Source organism: Tinamus guttatus, unplaced genomic scaffold (assembly GCF_059628265.1).
Source record: "Tinamus guttatus ecotype Peru unplaced genomic scaffold, ASM5962826v1 Tinamus_guttatus_pri_ptg000259l, whole genome shotgun sequence".
Classification (NCBI taxonomy): Eukaryota; Metazoa; Chordata; class Aves; order Tinamiformes; family Tinamidae; genus Tinamus; species Tinamus guttatus.
In genome coordinates this window covers 691,625-716,837 of record NW_028288793.1, presented here as the reverse complement: position 1 = coordinate 716,837, position 25,213 = coordinate 691,625, and the positions used below count along the sequence as shown (strand labels likewise).

Here is a 25,213-nt window from a genome sequence, read left to right as displayed (position 1 = left end):
TAAGCCAAGAGGTAATTAAAGTGTAATAAATGGAACAGACAGACTCCTCCACCCCACCTGTTCTCTGATTTGGTACAAAACAGTAACCGTTCTCCATCCTACCTGCTGTATCAGCCTTTTGGATACAGGGCCAGGCTGCTGTTTCCAGTCTTCTTGTTGGTACACATGACATGGGCAGCTTGTGCTTATCTTGACACAGTGTTTTAGGGCAATTTCTTGATTCTGACTTACTCCAATCTACTGTGCGTCTGATTGCAGAGAACTTGCTTGATTCAGTCATAAAATGTGAAATCATCCTCAATACTAACGCTTAATTGTGTGTTGTTTTATTGCTTGTCTAGGGCTTGTCCACTTTTCTTAGCGCTGATAAAGTCCATTGTCATCCGTTACTGCTGGCTTGTCAGGTGAGGTGGCATCCAGATCTGCAAAATGGACATTAAGACACTTCAGCTGAACGCACTAATTCTGTAGTGCTTTAAATGCACTAATTCTATTGTGCTTAAAATGCCTGTGCTCTCTTAACAGGGGCTGTTGCTGCTCTATCACTAGTATCAGCTTCATCAGCCCTGGGGGAAGGCCTCCAGCTCCAGCCAAGCTGTTTGACTGTCAAACTGTGCTGCTTTTGTGAAAGGTGCTTATAAAAGCAGCTCATCTGAGGCCGTAGGTAAGAGGGATCCTTTGTCAGTGATGCTCTTGGAAGCCTGACAGCTGCCTTGGAGGGGAGACTCCAGCTCTTCCCAGATTTTGGCTTTCGGGAAGCTTGCAGAATGCTCTACCAGCAGGTCATAACCCCCTCCTACCAGCTCTGCAGTAGCTAGTGCCCAGGGGCACTTTCACAGCATCCTATTTGGGTTACGGCTCTTCTGTGCTCCACAGAACATTCCTAGTTTTCCCTCACTTCTCTAACTGCAAAAAAAAAAAGAAAATAAAGCAGATCCAGAGCTGTGGCTGCCAAGGCTTTGTGGGCAAGTCCAAGCAGGAAGAGGGAACAGGAAGCAGAAGTAAAATAAACATTTCCTTGCATTTTGCTGAAGTGTTGCACCCTGGTTATGTATCGATGCCTATGGCACTCTTCCTCTCATTATAAAGCAGAGCTGAATGCTGGCGCTTTCTTACCTGATGAGGGCTTGGGGTACATCCTGTGGAAGAATAAGAGGAAGGCGTAGAAGGTAAAGGCCAAACCTCCAAAGATCATCCCACAGACCAGGAAACTGTAGCTGCCCTGCTCGTGTATGATCTGCAGTTAGAGGAGGGGAGAAAAAGAGAGGAACATGTCACAGCACTCAAATATCTAATGTCTTTTGGTGACGTTAGTGCCAGCTTTGCTTTTGGCAGGTAGCTCAAGGGTAGCTCATTGCTCTTCCCCAGAAGCTGATTCCAGGCTGGTTTTGGCATTCCTGGGCTTTGTCCACACTTACCGACCCCACCAGGAGCTGTAGGACCATCTCTCCGATCCCAGCTCCGGTCACTAGCACAGTTGTAGCACAACCTGCAAAGAAAACAGTGTGAGTCATGTTGACAGGGAACAAACAGTACAGCAACAGTCAGGTGGCAGCTTCTTTTAAACTGCTCTTTCACGTCTTTCTCTGCAGCATTTACAAATCCTTAATGGGTGTTTCCTTCTAGTGCTGAGAATGACTCTTCAGACACACAGTAATACAGAAAGGTAAAAATTTGAGCCAAGAAAAGAAAAAGCTTGGCCTGTTTTGTCACTTATGTCTGCATGAGCACCAACGTTTCCTGAAAAGATTTCCATCCCTCTGTAGCACTGTCCCAAAGGCTGCGGTTGGCAGGGATGTCCTGCAGCCGCTGACCAAGCTTGGGGGTTCTCAGTTCACTGATAACCAGGGCTGTGTTTGCAGAACAAGCTGCCGTGAGCCTCGAAAGCTGCTTGCAACGCACAGGAACCCTAAAGCTGGCACAAAAACGGAGCTGCAGGAAGCCAAGCACCAGCCTGGATCACTGGTTACTAAACTGGGACTCGGATACTCTGCTTTTCTGACTGCAAACCCAGAAAAAAAGGTAGTTTTCCCAAGTATATCCTGTCTTTCTAAGCATCCCTGAGCAGGGAAGGGACTTGCAGCCCCGGGTGCTGCCCACCTTTGTACTGCAGGATGTCCTCGGTGTAGGCCAGCATGCTGGGGAAGGTGCTGCTGAGGAACAGCCCCAGGCTCGCCGTGCCCACGAAGAGGAAGACGACGCTGGAGGAGAAGATCAGGAGCAGGAGGAAGGTCACGAGGACTCCCACCTGTGCGAAACAGAAGCGGAGGTAAAATGCTGACTGCGAGAGACTCAAGATTGAGGTTTTTATTTAAAAACAAAAATTACTTTGGAAAAGAAAATAAGCTATACTGAGAAAGTGATCACAGTGTCTGAAAAAACGAAATAACTAGCTTAATCTAAACCTATCTACCTCAACAATATAGGATTTGGTCCTCTTTCTAACAAAACTTTATATAATTAGTATGTCTCACTTTGACTAGCTAGACACTTAAGATGATCAGAAAAAAGTATTTTTCAGCTTTTAAATAAACCAGTACTGCCACTTCTGTAATATTCAGCTCTCTCAATCACAAATAACTTATTCAACCGGCTAAGGAACCTACTCACAGTAGCCATTCAGAACCCTAAAACCTATGAGGAGCAAAGCTGAAGAACCAACATTTAAACAAACTTGCTCTGCCTCCGGTTCACTTTAGCACAAGTAATAGCAAAAACAAGATGAACTGTTAGCAATGGCGCAGAGTGGCAGCAGAGGGAGCTCATGCCGTCTGCAACACCCATACATATTATTTCTCTTAATTGTTTAGCCTCATTATGGATGTGGGCAGTTGCACATAGAGCAGTTTGGATCCAGGATTCTCTCCCCTTTCTGCAAGTAGAAGATTAATGAATTTAAGGAGTGCAACATCACATTATTTCTTACATACTAAGCAGAGAACATACTGAGCAATCTGCCCTTTCCTGGGACTACATGGGCATAAATTTCCCCGCAACAGCTACCCTGGGCATTGTAGCAGAGTAGCTAGATGCAAAGCCAGACAGTAGCTTGGAGACCAGGAGAAGGACACGACAAAAAAAAAAGCCTCACCACGTTGATGAAGACCATGGTTGCTGGCTTCATCCGGTAGGACACGGGGATGGAGATGAGCCTCCCCAGCGTGATGAACCCCCAGAAGAGGCTGGGCAGGTACCCGGCCACCTTATGTACGACGGAGAGCGGCTCTTCCACGGCGTAGCTGTAAATGAAGCCCGAGTACTCGCCCTGCAGGGAGAGCGGCGCAGCAGGTCACGGCGCTTTGCAGACCTCCTGCTTTGCACCTTTCCCTTCCCCCTGTCCTCCGTGCAGGATTGCTGGAGAGCCCACCTGGGGACTCGCAGCCTCACCCGAACGAGCCCTATTCCCAAAAATTCCCAAGAAATTGCAGCTGGAGACAAGCTCCCACCAGAAGTGGAACACAGGATGCAAGCACTCCGAAAGGGCAGGACTGACAGCAGCATTGGGCAAAATGCATGCAAAGTGCTTAGCTTTAAAAGGGAAAAATCGTTTTTCCCATGCAAAGGCCTGCCTTGGAGGGAAGGAAGCTCCACAGCTTGGCTCAGCTGAGCTCCCCGCCCAGCTGAACTCACCACAATCCCATCCGTCATGAAGAGAACAAGCGCCCCGGTGATGTGCACCGCGAAGTAGGTGCACGAAGCCCCTCGGAAGTTTTTGCTTTGGCAGCAGCTGAACAAGTCGTCGTGACCTGGTGACAAACAGTGCAGAGCAAACGCAGCTGGACGTGGCCCTGCGGCCGGAGCGCGCCAGGAGCAACCGTGAGCAACGCGGCCACCTGCTAGCGCCGTGTCTGCTCCACTACCTACGCGTCCCGAGAGGGCAGGGGGGTTGCACAGGGGCTGCTGCCCCGCGCTGGGGGCTCCCTGCTTTTCTTATGGGTCTTGTTTGAGCAGCTCGTGCCCTTTAGGAGCTCCGTGCTGCTGGCCCTGCCCTTACAGGGCTCTTAGAGGAGCAAAACCTTATTAGACACGAGGGATCCCACGCTGCTGGTGCCCTTGTGAAGCCTCCGCAGCCCCTCACCACCTCCATAGGTAAACTGGGCTTAGATTTATCCAAAAAATCAGCTTTTTGCAGAATCCTCGTGACTTTTAAACGCAACAGAGAAGCCAAAATCTTGACCAAAAGCCGGGAGGAAATTAAAGGCACAGCTTTCACACAGGCTTAAGGGACATAGGAGCCAAGGTTATTTTGGAGTGACCCAGTCTGGGATCCCAGTGCCTGGATCCTAACCCATGTTCTTGGGTCAAATTCAAGGGTAACTAGGCCCAAAAATACTTGGGGTTGGGCACCCCTGCGTTGCATTCACTTGTGCAGTGGGGATGGTCCCCCCTAGCCAAGAGGGGATGGATTTCACGTCTTAAACTCCATGGAGAAGCTCCGAATGCCGCTTTTTCCCCCCCCGGCTCCTTCCAACAGCCGGTTCTCGCGGCTCCAACTCACCCCTCTCCGCGTGGGGCCTGTGCAGGGCGCTGGGGAGCTCGTCCTTGTCGCCCGGCCGCGCTTCCATGGCCAGCTCGTCCGCGGAGAGCAGCGGGTGGCTGCTCCCGTTGAAGCAGGGCACCATGCGCTCCTTGTAGAGCAGGAAGAACACGGCGATGGGCACCGGCAGCTGCGCGGGGACAAGAGGGGACGGGGACCGCGTCACGGGGGTCACACAAACACCGCCCGGCTCCGGCAATGGGCACGGAACCAGCCCGGTACGTAGGGGCTTCTGGTAGGAAAAGGAGCACGTGGAGAGCAAGATTCCCAGCCCAGGGTGTCTCCTGTGGTCCCCTTTGGGCTGCCCCGTGTCCCCAGTGTCTCCTCCGCTGCTACCTGTCCCAGGAGGGTCCTGGTACCACTCATGTTTTGGATGCCGCAACAGAAGGCACCTAAATGCAACCCCCGTGAAGCACCAACCTGCCCTTCACCTATGAAATATCTGCATTTCCACACGGCTGGCCAAAGAATAAAGTGGCAACGATACAAATAAAGTGGCTTTTGCCCAAGGAAATCGGAACAACTTTGATGGGCCTCTGGCTGGGAACCTTCGAGGGAAGAGCGGCTGCTCCAAGAGCCCCTTCGGGGCTCAGGGCTGCGCAAGGGCCGGGCTGGCACCTGCCCTCCCACATCCCGGTCCCCCGGCAGGTCCCGGAGCCGGGCCCAGCTCCATCCTGCTCCCTTCCCACGACTCGGCGCTGCCTCCAAACCCAGAGGGATTCGCTCTTTTTTTGGAGAGAAAATAGAGGGAAGTGAATGAGCAGGGTCTGCCCCTCTGCAGCCCTCCCTGTGCCACCGCGCTGGTTATTCCACAACAAGCCGGGAGGGAGCCGGGATATCCCCAAGCAGCAGCTCCCTCTCCGGCCGCCGAGCCCTTGTTTTCTGCCCCGTGAGCAAGCTCGAGCTCCCAATTTCCTGCATTTCACTGGCTCGTGGCAGCATTTAAATGTATGGAGAATTCCCCCCCTGCTTCCCCCTCCCGCCTCTCTCGACTGAATTCATTTACGAGGATTTCATTGTTCTGGGAACAATGGGAATCGGAACAGTTAGTTCGGTCCCATGGAAGAAAAACGCATTTGCTTGATAGTTCTAACCCTTCCGGAGGTCAGGAGCAGATTTTATTCTTCTAAACTGCAGATTTTGCAGAAAAACAATAAAACACACACGGAGGGACTGACCATACGGATAGGTGCTCCCAGCCCTAAGGAGCCTGGGCAGAAAAGGGCCACGGATCTGGCCTTTGGAAAGCCCCAGGGCTCTGCATCCCGTCTCCAAAGGCTCCCTTGTCACTTAATGAGGATACCGGACCCGGACGCTCAGGTGCACAAGGGGACCCTTCCTATGGAGGCTGCAGGGAAGCAGGGAAAGCCAACGGAGCAGGATGAAGGGCAGGCAGCTGCCCGGGGCTGCTAGACCCACGCTGTGCCCCGCTGGCAAAAGGCCTGGGAGAAAGTCTTCCATGACGGGAATGCGGGAGAGGCTGGCCATAAATCCAGGGGGTGGACGGGGCCGCAGCGCCCGCGAAAGCAGCTCGGGAACACGGAGAGGAGCCAACGGAGCCGGACGCGCCCGTCCCAAAGCCAAGGGACACAAGGGACAGCGGCCCTTGGACCCGCTGTCCCCGCAGGGCTGAGGGTGCCCCCCAGCAGCATCCACCCCGGCCAGCTGGGATCCAGGGCAACGCGTCCCTGCACGTGGGGCTGGTTTTGCAGGAGCCCCTTTGGGGACATGGGGTTTTCTTAGCCGGGGAGGAGAGGGCCACGACAGCACCGGGCACGGGGGCGAAAAGCAAAACGAGCAGCGCTGGCCCTCGCGCTCCCACGCGGCAGCCGTTCGTATTCCCGAGCTCCACGAGATTCCGCGGATGCGCACGGAGGCCTCTCCCTGCGGCTCCTCCTGCTCCCGGGCGCCCCAAGTTGCTCCCTCCTATTGTCCCCCCGGCTACTTTTGAGCAACCTAAGCACAATGGAGCGTCCCGCGCTTCCCGTGGGAAACCACCTTCCGGACAAACACATCCCTCTCCGAGGAACATTTTCCTGAATCCCAGCCCCTTGGAAAGGGCTGGATGATGAAATTTCCGTTCTGTGGGAAACTGAATTTTAAAATGTGTTTTTGTTCCAAATCGGGATGAAAAGCCAAAATTTTCTCTTAGAATGAAAAATTTTGGCTGGGAGTCAGCCAAGCACTTCATTTTGATAATGTTGAACCATTTAATTTCACTAAAACAAAAACATTTTGCTTCAGTAACCCTGAAACAGCTATTCTAATAGCTTTACACGTTGCACTTATGCCAAAATAAAATAGAGACATTTCAACTTTAAACAAAGCAAGAAAATTGAAATGAATCATTTTGTTGCTGTCAGAATACACGCATTTCTGAAAAGACAGCATGGAATTGTGTTTTGTATTTTTCTGACAAAAAAAAAAAACACAACTTGATGGCCTTGGTTTCCATTACTGCATCCTACTCATTGCATCCCCTTCCCTGGGGTTTTGCATGCCAATCACCATCTCCTTTCTGTGGTGTTTACACCTAAAAGAACGGCCATTTCTGGAGCAAAACCACTCTCACATCTGGGGCCGGCGGGTTGGGTGGTTTAATTTAAACACGGAACCAAGTCAAGTCACTTGGCAAGGGCACGGGGACTTTGCTTGGCCCAGGAGGGGTCTGAAACCACCCTCTCCTCTCTGCGCTCCAGGGATCAGGCACTAAACACGGCCCTTAAAACCAGAACAGGAGCAACTGCTAAAATAGGTAACGCTCTGGTGTAATTAAAAGCCCGTTTCCCACAGCATCCGCGGCCTCCGAGGTAATTAGAGGTGGTTTCTCCTTCCTTCCCAGCTGCAAAGACCCATCGTGGCGCCTGCCCTTGGGCTCCTTGTGCCAGCGCGGGCCTGGGGCTAATGGAGGCCACCGGCTACGAGGCCCTGGGGCGTTTAGTTAACCAGGAAACCCACGGAGAAACCTGCTGCTCTGCCCCACGCAGAGCAGGGGGTTGGGGAAATAAGAGACCCCGATGAGCTACGCTTGACCAGACCCATTTCTGCAGGTGATGAGTAGCTCCTTTCTGATTGCAAAGGGCTATTTCTCAAAAAGAAACCCCACTATTTGCAAGCCGCTCTGTCCAGAGCCTTGCAAGGGGATAGCTGAAAAGCCTGGGGAAATGGCAGGGCCCTGTGCCCTGGGGCGAGCTGAGCACGGGCCGCTCTCCCCAGGTGGCCGCAGCCTCGCGGGGACCCCGGGACCAGGGTCCTGCCCCCGGGTGAGGCTGGAGGAGCCGCTGCGGCTTCCCAAGGAGCTCCCGAGCGCCGCGGGTCCCCTCGGCACCTATCGCTCTTATCGCACTTATCGCTCCCATCGACACGGGCGATCGCAGCCGCTCGCTGGGCTCCTGCCGCCGGGAATGGGACAAGGAACAGGCCACGACGGCAGCGGGAGGGCGACCGGGGGTGGCTACGGGGCTCCCTTTCTGCAGATCCCCCTTTCCTGCCGCCTTGCCAAGGCTCGGTGCGGTGCCCGCCGCGGTGCCGGTGTCGGTACCCGCACAGCGGGGATGACCCGGGCCAGCACCTCGGGCCCAGCAGAACCAGCAGCACCAGCCGTTCCGCAGCGCACGTTTCCCTGTGACTAAGGGAGCGAATCCTCCTCCTGCCAAGTCTTTTCCAAGCCCTCAAGCTCCTCCCTGGACTGACCGCAGAGGCCTTGATGGCCTTGGTTTCCATTTCCGCATCCTACTTATTGCATCCCCTCTGTGCATGTCAGTAACTGGTGTAACCCCTGGCTGCAGGATGCTGGAGTGAGCCTGAAGGTGGGAACAGCTTCCAAAGAGATTCCCAAAGGCCGGTGCATCAGCCACGGTCACACTGAATGATACACACACGTCCTGTCCTCCTGCTCCCAGCAGGGAGCCAGGCCTGGAAAAAGGAACCTCTGCTCTCCACCAGCAGCACCATTCCCGTTTTGCTGCAGGGAAAAACCCAACAAGCGCCGACACATCCCGGACAGGGCTGCAAAGCCAAGAAGCAGGACGGGCTCCTGCTCCGGCTGCACCACTTACGTTGATGAGGGCCATGATCCAGAAGGCGTAGGAGACGTGCGTGACCACCAGGCCCTTCATGGGCAGCTCGTAGCGGGACAGGTTGCCCGGGTGGTGCGGGACCAGGGACTTGCGGATGTGCGGCAGGTTGCTGGACGCGTTGGCCGTGCCGTTGGAGAGGATGCAGTTGGTGTCCGAGAGGAAGGGGTCAGCGATGAGCGGGCTCAGCAGCGCCCCAAAGCCCACGAAGAAATGAAGGGCCTGCAAGAGACGAGAGACACAAGGGCAGAGGTGGGATTTACCGCCTCTCTGCGGGGAAGATGCTCAAGGCCTTCGCTCCTGCGGCCTCCTCTTCCTCAGCGTGGATGCTCCCCGCTCACCTGCAGGAAGATGGCCGAGTCCTTCTGGTAGATCTTCACCAGCTGCATGTTGGAGATGGTGTCGATGCAGCCCATGGCCAGGCCGGCCACGGCCATGACCACGGCCAGCACCACCACATTGTGGCACAGAGGGATGATGGCAAAGACCAGGGAGATGGCCAGCGACGAGGCGAAGAGCGCGAACAAGGACTGAGCCAACCTGGGCAGGGAAAAGAGGAAAGAAAGAGGAATTACCACCGTGGGAGCAGCATCTGCGCTGCAGCTCTGCCTTGCAACTTCAAATGCAGGTCCATCGACAGCATAGGCACCTGCAGGAGATGCACCCAAAGGCTGCGACTCCAGTGTGTGCTCCTGCTCGCAGTGCAAGGGGGATGCTCCGCACGTTGCTCTGCTGCAGGAGAGCTGTGGAAAACCCCAGCTCCGGGCAAGGAGAGGGAGCTGGAGCTGCCGGTGTCCCCGTGTCACCCAGGGAGCTGTGACCCCCATCCCAGCCCTCTCCCGCCTTGCACGACAGGGAGCCCCTGCCCTCATCTCCTCTTCCAGCAGTATTCCCGGTGCAGAGGGCGGATTCCCTGCGCTCGCAGCCCATCCGAGGGGATGCTCGTGGTGCAGCAAAGCGAGTGCTCTGGTTACATCACACGAGCAGAGCCGGGAGGCTGCTCCGCGCGCGAGCGGAGCCCAGGCTGGCACCGCGTGGCCTGGGAGCTGCCAAGCCTGGAGGCAGGAAGGAAGGAAGGAAGGAAGCAGAGACCAGACAGCAAAGCACCGCGCGGCCGAGCCCAGCAGATAGGAGGGACTGCAAAGCCAGAGCGAGGAGCACAGACACATCCCAACCCCAGGGCCTTCCCGGCCCATTGCAACCACCTGCGGCTGCGGGATCTCTTAGGAACAACCAACCTCCTCAAAGGCACCTTTGATGAGGTGCCCTGGGACTTCTGAACCCACATCCTGACGATGGGAAACCAACACGGCCCTCAGCAGCGTCCTGCCAATGCGCTGCGTGATCCTGCCCTCCCCGGCACCGCACAGCTTTGCACCAGGGCACGCTCTCCTCTCAAAACCTATTCCCACTCATACCAAAGACTGATTCTGAGATACTTCGTTAGAAATTACATTCTTCTGGCCCACAGCTGTAATTGCAACAGAGCAGACACCAAACACAGCTCAGCAGAAACCAGCACACTTGTTCTGTGGACTTGGTGGTGATATGAACCTCGCGGCTTGCAGCTGCACGGGGCATTGGCATCTTCCTGCAGTCCAGGTTTGCGCCTCCCAACAAGCCACGGAAGAGACCGCTCAGCAAATCCAAGTCTCAGCACAGAACAGTGAAGGGGACACCTGCATTTCTGCACGATTTGAGGAAACGCACAAGGGCAAGCTTTCTTCTTCCTTGAAATCCAGTAAATGGGGAATTTTGGAGCTAATTCCAGCACTCCAGGCTCGTAGCAAGCTGCAGAGGGAAGGCTGCCATCATTATGTTCTCTTCTCACAATGCTCCGAGACTCTAGCAGGGCCACGAAAGAGCCGAGACGACGACCCAGGGTTCATTAACGTCTCTGGAGAGAAGAACCGGAGGGTTTCGGTCCCCCTACCCCTCCGCAGCAGCACCTGGTAACGGCGGCACTTCCCTGGGCAGGCAGCTCAGACCAACACTTGGATTTTAACCTAGAGCAAACAATGCAATCCAGGTCCTATGGACACTGCCAACTGAGCCTGGCTTGGACCTACGGACACTGGAAACTAAGCCTGGCTTGGACCTAGAGCCTGTCTTGTCTGGGGCTGTGGGGAGGTGACGCTTTGTGAGCCTCCAGCAGCAGGGAAGCACCATCCAGCACCCCCAGCCCAGGGCTGGATCGCCAGGAATACTCCAATTACAAACCCCAGGATTGCCCAGAAAAAGGGGATACCATGGGGAGCTCTCAGAACCAAAACAGTTCACATTTTTATCCAAATACATGTTTGGACACTGCATGCAATTCCGCACAACAGCAGCAAGCCACCATGCTCCTGAACGTGCCCTCCGGCCCCACGGAGGGGCTGTCCCTCCTCAGGGGACACTTGGCCATTGCTCAGACGGGCTATGATCAACAGCCTCAAATGCACCCCGGTTCGTAGCAAGACAAACTCGCTCTTCTTCCTGATGCAGAGTGAAAGGTTTGGAGAATCTGCCCACGAAAACCCGAGCTGCTTTTGCACAACCAGCACCGGCCGCAGGTGGGAAGGCTCAGGGAGGAACCTGCAAGAGAGACAATTCCGCACTTTCCTCCCCTGCTCCTCAAGCGGGTGCAAAGGTGCCGGCACAGGCAGCACCTGCTGACCCAGCAGCCTCAGACCCAGGCCCAGGACAACGTCCCCACGTGCTGTCCCTGTTCTCCAGTGTCCGACCCAGCACCTCCTCTCCTGGCACAGCCGCTCAGTGCGGCTGTGGCTGCTCCACGAAGCCTTCGGGGTCCACACGGACCAGGGGACTGGGACAGGGGCCCCAAAGCCGCCCTCCCTGCCAGGCATCACTCGGGATCCTCCACAACTCACGAGACAGGAATTTAGCAGACACTTAATGGCATCTTACAGAAACTAAGGTCTTTTATAAAATCCTCTCCTATGCTTGTTAAACATATACATACGTATATATGACCCACACAGGAGAGATGCACGCTGAGCTAACGCCTTCCACCTGTGCAGGAAGAACCAGTGACAAAGTAAATCCCCAGCTGACACTCAGGAGGGCAGAGCTGTCACCACGCATCAAACCAGCTGCCTGGCTGGCAACCTTCGCGGTTTCGCCTTGGCGTGTGATTTATTTCAAACACATCCTGGAATGGAGACGCGGAGCAAATCCCCACTTGGCTGCGCCCGGACGTCTTCCTGATTTGTGGAGTCCCTGTCCCCGGCGCGAGGCGGAGACGCTGCCTCTGCCCGGGCTCCCGGCGAGCCTGGCAGCACCTCAGAGCCCGACACCGAGGTTATTAAAACAGGATTTCAGCAAGATTTTTGTGCTAAGTGGTTGGGTTAAGGAAAACATCCTCCAGGAAGCTCTGGCTGTAACTCCAGCTACGGCTGCCCCAGGCTCCGGGGAGCTGGTGGGCACCGGTGCAAGCGCGGGAGGAGCTGCCAGCGGAGCGGGACCGCGGCCCCGTGCTGTCCCCCGCGCGCTCAGGTGAGCGGGACCACGCGCTGCCCACGCGCGGGGCCGTCCTCCCCGCAACGCTCTGCGCTCGGCCGCCAGACCCGAGAAACGCACAAGCATCAGGGAGAAAAAAATGCAACAGCAGCAAAAAAAAAGCAGGTCAGGAGAGGAGGAGGAGGAGGAGGGCTGCAAAGCCGGGGAAGGACGGGGGTGCCAGAGCAGCGGGCAGGGAGCAGCCAGGGCAGAGCGGGGAGGCAGGGGAGCCCCCCCGGCGGGAGGTGCGATGAGTTTGCCCGGCCTTACGTCCTCTTGAAGACCCCTCCGAGGCAGCTGCCGAGCAGGAGGCAGAACTGCTGGGAGAAGAAGACCCAGGTGATCTGGGAGAGCGAGCTCTGGGTCTGGCAGCGCAGGTCCAGCAGCGTGGGCCCCAGGAAGGCGATGCAGAGGCCGAAGCTGAAGAAGACGCTCCAGTAGGTGAGCGTGGGCTGCAGGTTCCTGCGGAACCGCGCCGAGACCCGCTCGTCCCACCACATCGTGGGGCGGCGGGAGCCCGGACCGCTGCGGCCCCCGCTCCGCTCCCGGCCCCGCGCCGCCCGGCCGGGATGTGGCTCCGGGGGCCGCGGCGCCGCGCGGGCGCTGGCTCCGCCTCCGGCACCGGGCGGAGCGGAGCCTCCCCGGGCCGGGCCGGGCCGGGCCGGGCGGAACCTCCCCGGGCCCGGGCGGAGCAGCGCGGAGCCTCCGCGGGACCGGGCGGAGCAGCGCGGGGCCGCCCCGGAGCCGGTTCCGCTTCACGGGGCACCCACGAGAAACTGCTCGTGCCTCCTGCCCCCCAACCTCCCCCCAAACTGTCACCTTCCCCCCCAAAACGTGACACCCCCCCCAGGCACCCTCAGGCCGCCCGGGCGAGCCCTGGGGCACCGCTGCGGGCAGGAGCGCAGCCCATCCGAGGAAACGGCAGCGAGGAAACCCGGCTCTGCCTTTGCTCTAGGCAGCCTGGGTACCGGTAAATAAATGCAACTGTTCCAGACAAATGCAATTAAAGTTGTCCCTGCCCCTGCAACGGGCAAGAAGCCTCAGATGGCTCGCTGCGTGTCTTTTAAAGTCGGAGCGGCTGATGCTTACGCAAAAGGTCTCCTCCAGAGGATGGATTTATAAATATTTCACCTACTTTAGGGAAAGGCTGGTAATTTTTAGAACACTCTTTCCAGGCAAGCCAGAGCTGCTGGAGTTGGGCCATGATAGAGGGGCAGTTCCTGGCCCTGCCGCATGCCGGGTACCTTTTCATGCTGGGGGAAACACATGGATGCTCATGTGATCCCTGAGCCGTGCCTCTGGAATGCTGCTCCGAAGCCTGCAGGTGCTCATTTCCACCTAGCCACAGTTTAATGTTTAGCTAATGCAAACTGTGTCCAGCTCTCTGCTCTGGGCATCAGCGGGAGCCTTCCCTGAGTGCGGTGGGGAGGCTTTTGTCCCCTCTCCCCTGGACAAAGTGACCAAAGTGACTGTGCAGGGACAATTGCAATGGGTTTCAGGTGGGAAAGGGAGCCCTGATGGCTGAAGGGAAAACACCTGTGGTTGGAACCAACCTGCACCTGGAAGCAATTAAGCAAGTGCAGCTCGGCTGCCTGGAGGGATCCAGCAATGCTCTTACCCGGCTTTACGGATGGGGAGACCGAGGCCGGAAAGGGATGAAGTGATTTGCTTGCGGACGCAGAATGAGTCAACAGCATGACGGGAAATGGGTCTATCGTTATATCTCTGCGAGCATCTGTTAACGGGCCCTAAGGCAGGGGCCTGGGAGTGTTTGAGAAGTCCTGCTACCCAAGACTACCTTTGTCCCCATCCAAAAGTGGGGACAAAGCAGCGTGCAGGAGGCATGAACGTCCTTGCATGAACCAGCAGCTGCCTTTGCCCCCAGCCTCCTCACACTGGGTGCAATTCCCCAAGAAAAGGGCTGTTGTGCCTTGTTGCAACTCCCCAGGGGGGTTCTGCCCAGGTCACGCTGTGCCACAGCTCATCAGCCCCTCAGCCCTGGCCCCCTGGTTATTTCTAAGTGTTTCCGGGCAAAATGGGTTAAACTCCATCCTACTGCAGTGCAAGTTGCCAGGCATTTTACACATACTCTGCAACTCCCTTGATAAAACTTGGAAATAGTCCGTTTTCTGCAAAACCTGAAATGGAGCAGCCCTGAGAGAGGAAATAGCCACAACTCTTCTGCTGACAGTGGCAGGATATGGACTACACGGACAACTTTGTTCTCGTGATGCCAAATGGCTCTTGAGGAGGCCTATTAGGGGTGGCCAGATGCTCTGTATCTGAGACAAGGATCAGCTTCAGAGCAGCAGAGAGGGAGCCAGGAGACCTGCAGTCTACTTTCCACTTCCATTACTCCATCACCATAACTTGATAGCATTGGCAGTCTGCGCCTTGGCTCCTCCAGCTACAAAATGGCTGCATGATGTTTTCTGTGCTTTTTTTAAGCTCACTGCATGCACACACTAAAAAGGCAGCATCTAAGTATCAGGGGTTGCAATTATTAGGACAGCCCTGGCCCCAGCTATAGCGGGTGACCCCGCTTTGCTAAGCAATGGCCTAAATGCCAGGGTGCTGCTTCCAGGAATATCAGGTTGTTTTGCCAGGGATAGCACAAACCATGCAAGATATGCTTGCAAATAAGAACTGAAGCGTAGGTGGGTTAGTCAGCACAAGAACACACAGATCCATTCTGGCTCCATATACTGAAACCCAGATCCTCAGAGGTAGCTCATAAAAATGCAAGCCATAGGATTAGGAGTATATGCAATCCCAGAATTAGCTTCACGAGGAGGCATTTCAGGCTGTTTTCCAAACTGAAATCTATGTTGTACTTGCAATGAATTAAACACCCACATTTCTGTGCTTGCTGCAAACTGCAAAGTGAAATCATGAATGAGTGAGCAGCAGAGCTGCCTGATGACAGGCGGCCGCGTCACCCTGGTGCCAACGCTGCTCAGAAGGACCCGCCGAGCACTGCAGAAACACCCTCCTTTTGCTTCCTGTGGCCTCGCACATTCTTCCTGGTGCAGCAAGTGGCACAGCAGGTTTTTTTTTTTTTTTAACAGAGGCCAATTATATAAGATTAATGTTTTCAGCTAATGGATCAATTACCTATTTAACATGTTAGGGCTTGGTTTGCAGCAACTGCTTCACGGAGCATGAACCCCAAAGCCCCATTTTATCAGATTTGCTCTTGTGATACTGGCATAATTTCCCTTAGCTCCACAAAGTGGGGGAATCAGCTCCAGTAACAGGTTTGCTAAGATGTGCGGGACCAGGGCTACCAGCTCCGCCTAGGAAGGGGCTTGGTGCTCCATGAGCTGCTGGTCTCCCAGTGTGTGGGATTGGGATAGCGGGTATTTGGGAAGATTCCCATTGCTCTCCAAGCAAGCGGTTGGATTATTCCTGGCTGTGCGAACCGTACTCAGCAATCCCGGCTGGATGAGCTGGGCATGGGCAATGGCAGCACCTTAGAGACCTCTCAACCTCATATAATTTGGGGTCAAGAGTTTCAAAACATGCTGTGTTATTTGGCAAGCCCGGCTCCACCTTAGGTCAAACATTATCCTGAGATCTCAGCCTAGTTATTACAGACATTGCAACGCTTGTCCGGGAGGAGGAAGCGCTCACCTACGTGTTTTCCTAACGTCCAACTGAAATAATTCAACACGCCCACTCCATTTTAGCTGGAATCAATATGCTTCCTCCTTTGCCACGCTAGAACTGCCACACAGGGATCTGCAAGAGACCCAGGGAAACAGTCAGACCGACCTCCTGAAATGCTCTGTCACTTAACCATGCAAGCTAGTCACACTGGGGACAGTTGATATCACCCCTGCTTTGCAGAGAAATGCTGAGAGACCCGGGAAGCAATTACTGGGGTCACTTGAGCAGGCACATGAGGCATCCCAAGGTATCCCTAATGAGCACGGAGCTCCTGGCTTGGAGCAGATGGTGACATCCTGACTCCTGAGAGCTCCGGGGTGCAGAATGTGGCTCTCGGCCGCTCGGCCGCATTCCTCCGGACCCGATGCCGGCCCTGCCGCACCGGAGCAATGCGGAGCAATGAGCCGGCACACGGGGGAACTGGTTTGACAACAGCTTGTCACCGGGGCCAGCTTGTCACCAGGGCCCTGCCCACGCCGGTGGCCACCTGGCTCCAAGGGTGACTCACATGGGCTGGGCTCTCACCAGAGCGTTGCCCCGTCCCTGCTTGGGGACCAGGTCCCCAAACTGTCCCCATTTCCACCCCTGGCTCTTCCCAGGATCAGACAGGGGGCTGGGGTTCTTTCCAGCACTCCCTGGGTCACGGAGAGCTGGGCTCATCCAAGGTGAGCAGCTCTGACCACACAGAAACCTTCTGCTCCGAGGGATTCTGAGGAGCAGGACATCCCTGTCCCTCCACAGCTCTGCCCTTGACGTGGTTTGCACCCCCGGGCAGGACATGCACCTTCTGCGCCTTATCTGCCCCACAGGCTTATGGCAATATTTGTTTAAGCCCTTAGGACCCACACAAGGGACTACAGAAACATTTTCCTCTTGCGTACAAGTTTCTTTTGTTTCATTTGTTTCAACTCACTGGAAAGGTCAGGTAGAGGGAACCTCCCCCCGCAGTCAATCTGTTCCAACCTGGGAATCCAGTCACCACAGCCCAAGAGCAGGAACCGATACGGAAAGTTGCTCCTCTCAGCAGCCCATAGTGGTTTTGATTCCCCTGGGGACAGTGCAGGGCTGCAGCAAAGCCCAGGGCAGGACAGTCCGGAGAAGCTCAGGCCAATGGTGCAAAGCGGAAAATAAAGATCAAGGCAGCAGCAAGGCAGCCTCCGAGTCCTCTACGCAGGCAGTAATTCAAGCACCAAACCTCAAACTTTAACAACCCTGTCCCGAGCCAGGCCCTGCAGAGCTGCACACATTGGCTTGACCAGGAGGAATCCGAAGTTTTTATAAGGGGTTTCATCGAAAAAAAGATTCCCTGAAAAGCATAGGAAAACTGCTGTGGGGAACAAGAGGGGAAAGAAAATACCCACTTTAAGGTCCGAGCAGCCTCCTGGCCTGCTCACCCCATAGCAAATCAACTTACCTGCACAGGGAATGTACTGCACCCCCGAGACACCACTTCTGCCTATTTGAAGTTCAAAAGCAAACTGGATCCTTATCCTACCAAAAAAGAATAATTATATCCTGCACAAAGCTATCCTGTACCCAGTAAAGTTTATTGTCCGATCTTAGCTTTGGAACAGTCACAACACATCTGTAATATTGCAATAGTAGCCTCAGCAAGAATGAGCACATCCACAAAACAGTCCATGTAACATCTGAAATACAAAAATGCAAATATTTTTATAAAACATTCAGACACAGGGTTGATGGATGGATACAATCTTTTATTCTTATGATGTATCTTTCCATTTATTCCAGAAAAACTTTCTATAAAAAAAAATCATTGCTCCTTTTGGAATAAATCTTTAAAACCGTTTCTTTTAAAAGGCATCTTCTGACCCTAGTTAAATGCTAGTTAAATACATTATTGGCAGTCTGCAAACGAGTCGCACCGGAGAGCATTCGCAGTGCCTGTACCCCGGCCGCTCGGGCTGACCTTGCTGCTGGAGGACAAGCGCGATGCTTAGGATGGAAGAAGGCGATGGAGAAACCAGAACGTTCCCGAGGATGTTCCAGAGCGTGGGACTGGGGTTTTGCGCCCGTTAGCCCCTGTCACTGCTAGCGGGGCTCAAAATGCAGCTCGGGGGAGGCCCGGGAGTGCAGGGCTGCAGCAATCTGCTCACGTAGAGGATTTGGCATGCGAGAGGACGGCCCTTTCAACTCGAATTCTCATGCAAACCCTTGCAGGACTCCTCCTCACGCTGGGTGCGGGCTGCATCCTCCGGTTAACCCACGGGCACGGATTTAGCATGTACTTACTGTGATTAGACACTTGCCACAGGAATGGCCATCGTGACTAAGCCCCTGCTCCCCTAAAACACCTCTCTGCACCAGGGCCAGGCGTCCGGATGGAGAGTGTGCTCCCGGCTGCAGGCTCCCGCCTCTTCCAATCTCTTCCCTTATTCTGGGACACACAACCAACCCCCTAAATCTGTTGATGCTTTTTGCTCCAGCAGACTAGACCAGTTCTCCGATGTCTTCCCACCTGTCTGTTCCAGCCTGATCCTGGGAGCTCTGGGTTTTACAATAGCCTAGTTTCCGACCAAAGATATGTCCTGGGAAAACACACAAACAAATTAAACCAAACACTTGGGAAGCTTGGGAAAATGGTTTTCTATTTTTAATTCACCGTGTGTTAGGGGAGGGAAAAAACACCTATTATCTCCTTCGTTTCCAAGATACAATGTAGATTTGTTATTTAAAATCTTAACATAGATCTGGCAATGGGCTGGGCCAGGAAAGGCGTGTGCCTATTTCTATGGAGAGAATAAAAAGAAAAAACTGCCTGTAAAGTTTTATTGTTGTCCTGTAATGCAGACCTTGGTACTGACATTATTTTACTTGCATTTCTTTAATTAGCTATCAGCTGGAGAGATGGAAGAACGCAGCCTTTCCTGAGAGCACATCCAAACTTCATTTTCCATCTGAACTGGCAAAAATAAAAATTGCAAGAAAAAACGTCTGGAAGACAAGCAACAATTTCTTTTTGTCAAAACTCCCTATCTGTGCAAAAGTGCCAGCTACATGGTGAAGCTGTTGATGGAGAACCCACAGAATGACAAAATGAAAAACAGAAATTCCCGAGCACCACCGAAATTCCCAGCATTTTCATTAGTGCTACTTTAAAATCCAAATTTGGAACCGTCCATTGCTCCAAATGCTCCGAAAAGCCGGCACTGTTGGCTGGCTAAGAAAGCTGAGCGCGAGAGCAGCAGCCAAAGCTGCAAGAGCAGCCGGGACCTTGGCAAAGACGCGGGCTCCTCGCTGGGGTTTCGGCGAGGGGCGATGAGGGACATCGCTCCGCATGGAGCGTTTGCAACCCGCTGGACACCTTGGTGTTGAGTTCTGCCCTCCCGAGGCCTCCCTGGGCTCTGTGCAGCGGGATGGGAGCAGGATCCAGGCCCTGCATCCCGTTTCTTGGCAGCGGGGCAGGCGGCCGCGGGCACCGCGCCACGCGAGCCCGGGCACCGCGCAGCCAACACGTGCAAGCGCAGGAGCACGGGGAGCTTATAAATCCAGCCTGGCTCTGCGGGGTGCCAAATATTTACACACGCTATTGCTCTCCTGAATAGGAATCAAATATCCACTAAACGCGGTGGAACAAAAGGGGTTATCTTAAACTCGGGCTGTTAGTAGCGCACAGGGCTAATAAATAATATGCCTCTGCACAAAGATCTCCTTCAGGACAGACCCAAAAGGCAAAGACTGTGAAAGAATAAACAGCAGCTCACAGGCCCTTTCTCCTTGCTCTCTGACCCTGGGCAAAGCGGAGCTGTTTGCGCAGCGGCTGCTACGTCTTTGCTCCAACCTTCCCCCCCCTGTATCGCGATGCTCTTCCAGGAGGTGACTTTGCCTTTCAGGAGCAGCGGGCCCTGCGGGGACAGCCGAAGGACAAGGTGCTCCTGTCACCCCCAGGAGCTCGAGGGGAGCAGTAGCCCCTCTCTGCACGTGCCCATCGTCACCTCTGCCCCACGCGCGCCCGTCACCGGGCCCTGGTCCCCAGCGGTACCTGCCCCGCGGGAGCCGCTGCCTCCTTGAGCTGGCTGCCACCGGAGCTGCTAATTCGGGACAGGCGCTGGCTGCCCTGGAAAGCGCAAGTCTGCTGCACAGATCCCTGCTGGGCCAAGGAAAATTCCATGTAAAACGCCTTTGCGAAAGAGAAGATGACAATGTGCGTGTTCAGCCTTACTCCAGCCAGCACCTCCCTCCCTTCTGCTCTTTTAAAAAGCCCCATGCAGCAGGGCACACGAAACCAGGCAAAACACCACCCTGTAGATGCGCCTGTATCAGGGCAAAATGCGTCACTGGTGGCTGGTGGGGCTCTTCATGCGCTCCCCTATTAAATGGAAACAATTAATGAACTATTCAGCCCGCTGTACACTGGACATACCGACAAAGGCACTGAGCAGGGATGGGCAAACCTCAAACAATGCAGACGTCTGGATGCTTGTCTAGGACAAACCCAACTTAACAGCTTTGGTCTGATGGGAGAAGCGCTGAGCTCGGGGCAGAGCCACCTCCTGAAGCCTCGAGGAGATCTGGGATCTGCTGCTTTATCCCCACACTTTGCATTTGCAGAGAGGCGCCAAAATGCCACTCAGCAAAGTGGGAAAAGGGGACAAGGGGGCTCCAAGTCCCTGCTCACTGGGGCAGCAAAGGCATGGAGCGTTTCCACCCCCTGAGCAATGCCTGCCAGGCTGGGAGAGCTGCAGGATGGGCTAAGACACTGGCATTTCCTGCCAGTCCTACTGCCAGTAATGGGGTCACAGAGCCTGTCATGCCCAGAGACTCCCAGCCATTTCCTAGGGCTGCAGGAGTGAAGGGTGAGAGGACGAGTCATCCAGGAGAGCCAAGAAAAAGACGTAAATATTATACAGGAGAAAAACCTCCTGCAGTGCTCACATACTTGAAGACATTTCAGACTGTAAGCTGTGAAGAAGTTAAGCAAGGCCTCTTTGCCCTGGATTTGGCATGTTCCTGAAACATACAGAGGGGAAAATGCACCAGGATCCATCCTCAGCCAGCAAAGCACATTCGGAGCTATGCACACATGTCCGTCCCGTTGCATGATCCGGCATTCCATGCAGAAGGATTTCATGATGTCGAGGCCATGCGAAGCGGGTTGAGGGATGCTTTCTGCTCCTCGCTGGGTCTATTTCTGGTCCCACAGCTGAGCTGTGGGAGGTTTGGCACCTCTCCCCCTTCCTCTAGGTAGGGATGCGCCGAGGTGGGTGTGCAACGCTTTGCACAGAGCCTGGAGACGGCTGGGTGGGAAGAGCAGCTCAGATGCACCCGAGATGCTGGGAATCGTGTCCTGTCCCTCGTGACAGCAGAGGACATGGTCATGGCCTAGCAGGGTGGCAGGCTCTGGGGATGAGGAATGGGCTGTGACATCGGTGCCTCGGAAAAGGCTGGACGAAGGGCTCATCATGGCAACAGAAACCACTGGGTGCTTGGTGTGTGTTTGGCCCTGCTTCTGTACAGCTCTACCATCCTGCATTCCAGGCAGGCTCCTGGAACCGCTTTCCCAGCTAGGGTTATCTCCGGAGCAGCCAGTTGGCTGTATTTATAAATGCAATGCTGGCAAGGAGGGGGAGATGTTGGGGGGAATCAATGGCAACCCTTTACTCCCAACCGCTCCATCCTTCTGTCAGGATTCAGGTCCAAAGATAGGGAGAGCAAAAGGGTTCCGTAGGCGGGGAAAATGAGGGAGGGCTACCCCATTTTTTGAGTTTCAGGCTCTCCAGTGCCTGTCCATGACCCCAAGTCTTAATGTGGCTGCAAAATGTCTCCCCAGGAGACAGAGGGTGCGGAGGCGGCCGCGTGAGCAAAGGTGGTTGCCAGAGATGCTTGTCCAGGCCAAGGACACTACGTACCAGGATTTGGCCACTGCTCAGCTCTTGGAGGAGCCACCCGCTGCTCAGCAAAGCTCCCCGTCCCCAAGGGCAGCAAGTAGGTCCCCTCAGGGCCAGCACGCGCCCCGAGCTCAGGGCAAATACTCCCTAAAGCACCTGGACAGAGAGTAGCAGCTCCTGTGTGATGAGCACAGCATGAAAACCAGTGAGGAGAGGGGTCACGGGTCTTGTGATGTGTGCTGGGGGCGAGGGGTGGTGGGAGAGGGTTGGGACGGGCAGGGGAGAGCCTGTGGCCACGGGTGCTTCAGCATCGTCCTGCTCGAGGCAATAATTCTTCCATGGGTCAGGTGGGAGCGGGTTGCTGTCTCCTTTCTCAGTGCTTTGATCTCCATGGCGACAACGGGAACACGAGATCCAGGTTTAAAATATACTCTGCCTCCTGTTCTTCCCTCGGGCTGGGGAAGAAAGAGAAAGATGGGTCACAGAGGGTGGACGGCGAGCGGCGCTTTGCAGGGACACCCCCCTTGCACCAACGGGTTGCTTCGGGGATACTGCCCCACAGCACCTGGATGCAACTTGGGTGCAACAAGTCAGGATGCCCCAGGGGTAACTTGTGGCTGCTGTGGACTAAGGCGGGTGGCAGGGATCCAGTTTTTCTTTTCCCTACACAGGGAGCAGCTGGGAGTTACCCCAACGCCCATGTGGTCCGTGGCACCTCTGCAGGCTCTCTCAGCCCAGTATCATTTTCCCCAGTGCTACCTGACTGCTGAAAGACTGAGCCTCGGTAGCCAGGGTCCTTTTGAAGCTGGATCTCCTTCAGGGAGAAGATGGAGACATCTGGGAAGAAGGGGCAGATACAGAGGTCAGTCCAGCTGTAGTCTGCAAATCCAGGGTCAAGACTGTGCCACCCTGCCCATCATACCCCAAACTCTTGCTCCCCATCCCCAAACCCCACGCACGAGCAGCGCCTGAGGAGCCCCAGCCGCAAAGCACCGCGCGGAAGGTGCGGAGCAGCTCGTTGCACCGCGGGCTGTCGCACACACTCACTGTCGGGGAGGAGCTGCACCCGTTCCCCCAGGCTCTTGAAGTACGCGTGCCGCAGAGCTGCCTCCGCTGAGATCCGGCTTTTGGCTTCATACTGCGCAGAGCCCCGGGAGAGGAAAGCAGGCACCGTGGGCACGTGCATGACGGCACAGAGGCCTGCCCGGGGTGCGTGCACATGCGAGGATGTATGGATGTGCAGGTTATGGGTGTGTGCCCAAGGAATTTCATACGCTACGTGGGTGGGAGTGTGTCCTGAGCACATCATGGGGATGTGCAGGCAATTGTGGGTGCCTTCTGCATGTTCACAAGGACCTGCATTACCCTGGGTGGCTACGGGAGCGCCCCATCCGTTTCATGCCTTATGGATCATGACTTTTTGTTTGCAGAGGCTGCGGGTGAGAGGATGGGGGAGAAGGATGGTTCACCCTTCAGCAAACGTGATGAAGGGGAGACAAGGGCTCTGAACAAGCAGGGCATAAACTCATGAGGAGAGAGAAGCACATCCCCAGAGAATTTTGGAGTGAACCCACTGCAGATCAGACAGTGAGATAACGGGAGGTGGTTTAAGAAAGCATCTACATGGCCATAACTGTATGACCATGGCTGACTCTGCAGCCCCAGCCCCTCCTCTGCCTGGATCCAAATTAGTGTGAGGACTGCTGAGGTGCTTCCACAAATCCCAGCGCCGTCCACCCGGATGGTGCTAGTGCTTACCAGGAGGAGGTTCATGAGCAAGTCGATGCCTTCCGAGTCCAGCCTGAGAGAAGAAGGAAATAAACAGTGCAACATTATCACGCCCAGGGGACACTGCAATAGCCATTACATGGCTCAAGAGTCATCTGGGACCTCCAATGTCCCGCTTCATGCAGAGACTGCCATTTCCACGCTGTGGAAATGAAACTGGTCTCCGCAGGTTCCCATTGAAGACCAGCGCAAGCCTACCATGCCTTATGCATGCTCAGGAAGGTACCTTGGGGCGTGATTTATTAATGGCTGGGCTCGGTACTGTGTGAAATTGTAAGCCTTAAACTCCTCGTTGGATGTTATTCCAGGCCAGGTGTCTTCTGTTGGGGTTCCTGAGAGGGGGAGAGAGGGAACCCTGTCATGATCATTTGGTCTAGAGAGAACAGCTTCATAGATGCAAGGACAACGGCTAGTGCCACCTCTCCCAAGGAGGACCCAGGACAGAAAGCAGGAATTCCACCATCAGACCTGGACTTGTGGGCACATCCTGCAGCCCACGAGGCCGGTGCAGGATTCGGGCCCCAGCTCTGCCCACCCGCTCCCCTGCTTTGCCCACGGGCCCTGTGCGGGCAGCGGAGGTGCCGCTTTTCCACAGTATCTGCAATGAGCCACTGCCCTCACGTGGGGATTTGGGAGATAGCAGGAGACTCACCCAGCAGCCTGAAGATTAAATGCAGCTCTTCCTTCACCGTGGAGCCGGGGAACATGGGCCGGCCGGTGACCATCTCGTAGTGGATGCAGCCCACTCCCCTGAAGGAGCAGCACAGCATCAGCAAGGTGGAAGCCTTGGAAACATCCCCCTGCCCCTTAGCAAGGGCTGCATGGGGTCCTGAGGCCCCAGCTGATTGATTGGGTCCCAGAACCACTTCCCATCATGGATACAGATAACCATTTACATGGAAAGTGTGCTCCAAAGACCTCAAGATCCATGGGACACACATAGCAGCACTGCATCGAAGACAGGCAGACACCTCTATTTTAACCATCGACTCAACACTGTCAGCCCATACGGGGCTGCACAGGCCGCTGGAAGGCTATGTCCAACCCTCTTGTCTTGGAAACTTCGGGAATCTTAATTTGGAGGTTCCTCTCTCCCCCACTCCGCCCTGCAGACGAGCACCGGGACTTACCACATATCAATAGGTGTGGAATATTCAGTGGATCCTAGCAGGACGTCTGGGGGCCGGTACCACAGCGTGACCACCTCATTGGAATATGTTTTTGTAGGGACTGACTTGGCTCTGGCTAGTCCTGGGAAGGAAAGGGATGTGCATCAAGGAGCTGCATCCAGCTGCACCTTGCTGCAACACTGTCTTCCTCCCGAAAGGCAGAACAAGGCAGGAAAAGTTCAGCACAAAGCAAGGGGCTGCGCTCATGCAGAGATGCTACCTACCAAAGTCAGCCAGCTTGAGCTCTCCTCTCTCATTGATGAGCAGGTTCTGGGGTTTGAGGTCTCGGTGCAGGATTTTTCTTCCATGACAGTAAGCCAGGCCACGCAGCAGCTGAAACATGAAGATCTGCAGGCAGGGAGAGCAGTTGGCAATTAGCATTGGGGCACAGGCATCCAAAGCTTGTCTTAGGAACTGTAAAATCTGTGGACAGGTAAGATGCCTTGAAGCTGGCCTGGGATGAAATGCACTGTAGACAACTGCTCAAGCCTCTGATCAGCAACTCAAAACAATGCCTGCCACAGTGATTTTATTTAATATAGTTGTAGCTTAAGAAAAGCTGGTGGAACGTCAGAGTCTGCTGAGAAAGGTCAAAGAAGGGTATTGGGAAAGGACTGATTGAAG

General features: G+C 54.9%; 2 protein-coding genes across 2 annotated transcripts in view; both read right to left on the bottom strand.

Annotated features, from left to right (window-relative positions):
• SLC60A1 (solute carrier family 60 member 1) lies at positions 1-12,677 on the bottom strand. Its single transcript, XM_088526899.1, has 10 exons — positions 12,385-12,677; positions 8,955-9,153; positions 8,596-8,835; positions 4,499-4,667; positions 3,631-3,746; positions 3,092-3,265; positions 2,101-2,248; positions 1,419-1,489; positions 1,117-1,237; positions 1-422 (listed from the first exon to the last, which is right to left on the bottom strand). The coding sequence occupies exons 1-10, from the start codon at positions 12,612-12,614 to the stop codon at positions 358-360; spliced, it is 1,533 nt and encodes a 510-aa protein (XP_088383025.1). The 5' UTR covers positions 12,615-12,677; the 3' UTR covers positions 1-357.
• A 9,265-nt stretch (positions 12,678-21,942) lies between these two features.
• Positions 21,943-25,213, bottom strand: part of CDK18 (cyclin dependent kinase 18) — a 29,935-nt gene continuing 26,664 nt past the window's right edge. The window contains exons 9-16 of the mRNA XM_088526897.1: positions 24,814-24,937; positions 24,551-24,671; positions 24,073-24,170; positions 23,647-23,752; positions 23,391-23,433; positions 22,680-22,770; positions 22,392-22,469; positions 21,943-22,087 (exon numbers count right to left, since the gene is read on the bottom strand). Coding sequence (XP_088383023.1) covers positions 22,053-22,087; positions 22,392-22,469; positions 22,680-22,770; positions 23,391-23,433; positions 23,647-23,752; positions 24,073-24,170; positions 24,551-24,671; positions 24,814-24,937 — 696 coding nt within the window. The 3' untranslated portion in view covers positions 21,943-22,052. The remainder of the gene's footprint in view (positions 22,088-22,391; positions 22,470-22,679; positions 22,771-23,390; positions 23,434-23,646; positions 23,753-24,072; positions 24,171-24,550; positions 24,672-24,813; positions 24,938-25,213) is intronic.

Excerpts from the sequence above, each read along its gene's own strand:
- SLC60A1 (XM_088526899.1), bottom strand. The coding sequence starts at position 12,614 with ATGTGGTGGGACGAGCGGGTCTCGGCGCGGTTCCGCAGGAACCTGCAG. Across the intron at positions 9,154-12,384 it reads GGAGGGGTCTTCAAGAGGAC|GTTGGCTCAGTCCTTGTTCG; the intron begins GTAAGGCCGGGC and ends TTCCCTGCCCAG. Across the intron at positions 3,747-4,498 it reads CAGGCCCCACGCGGAGAGGG|GTCACGACGACTTGTTCAGC; the intron begins GTGAGTTGGAGC and ends GTTTGTCACCAG.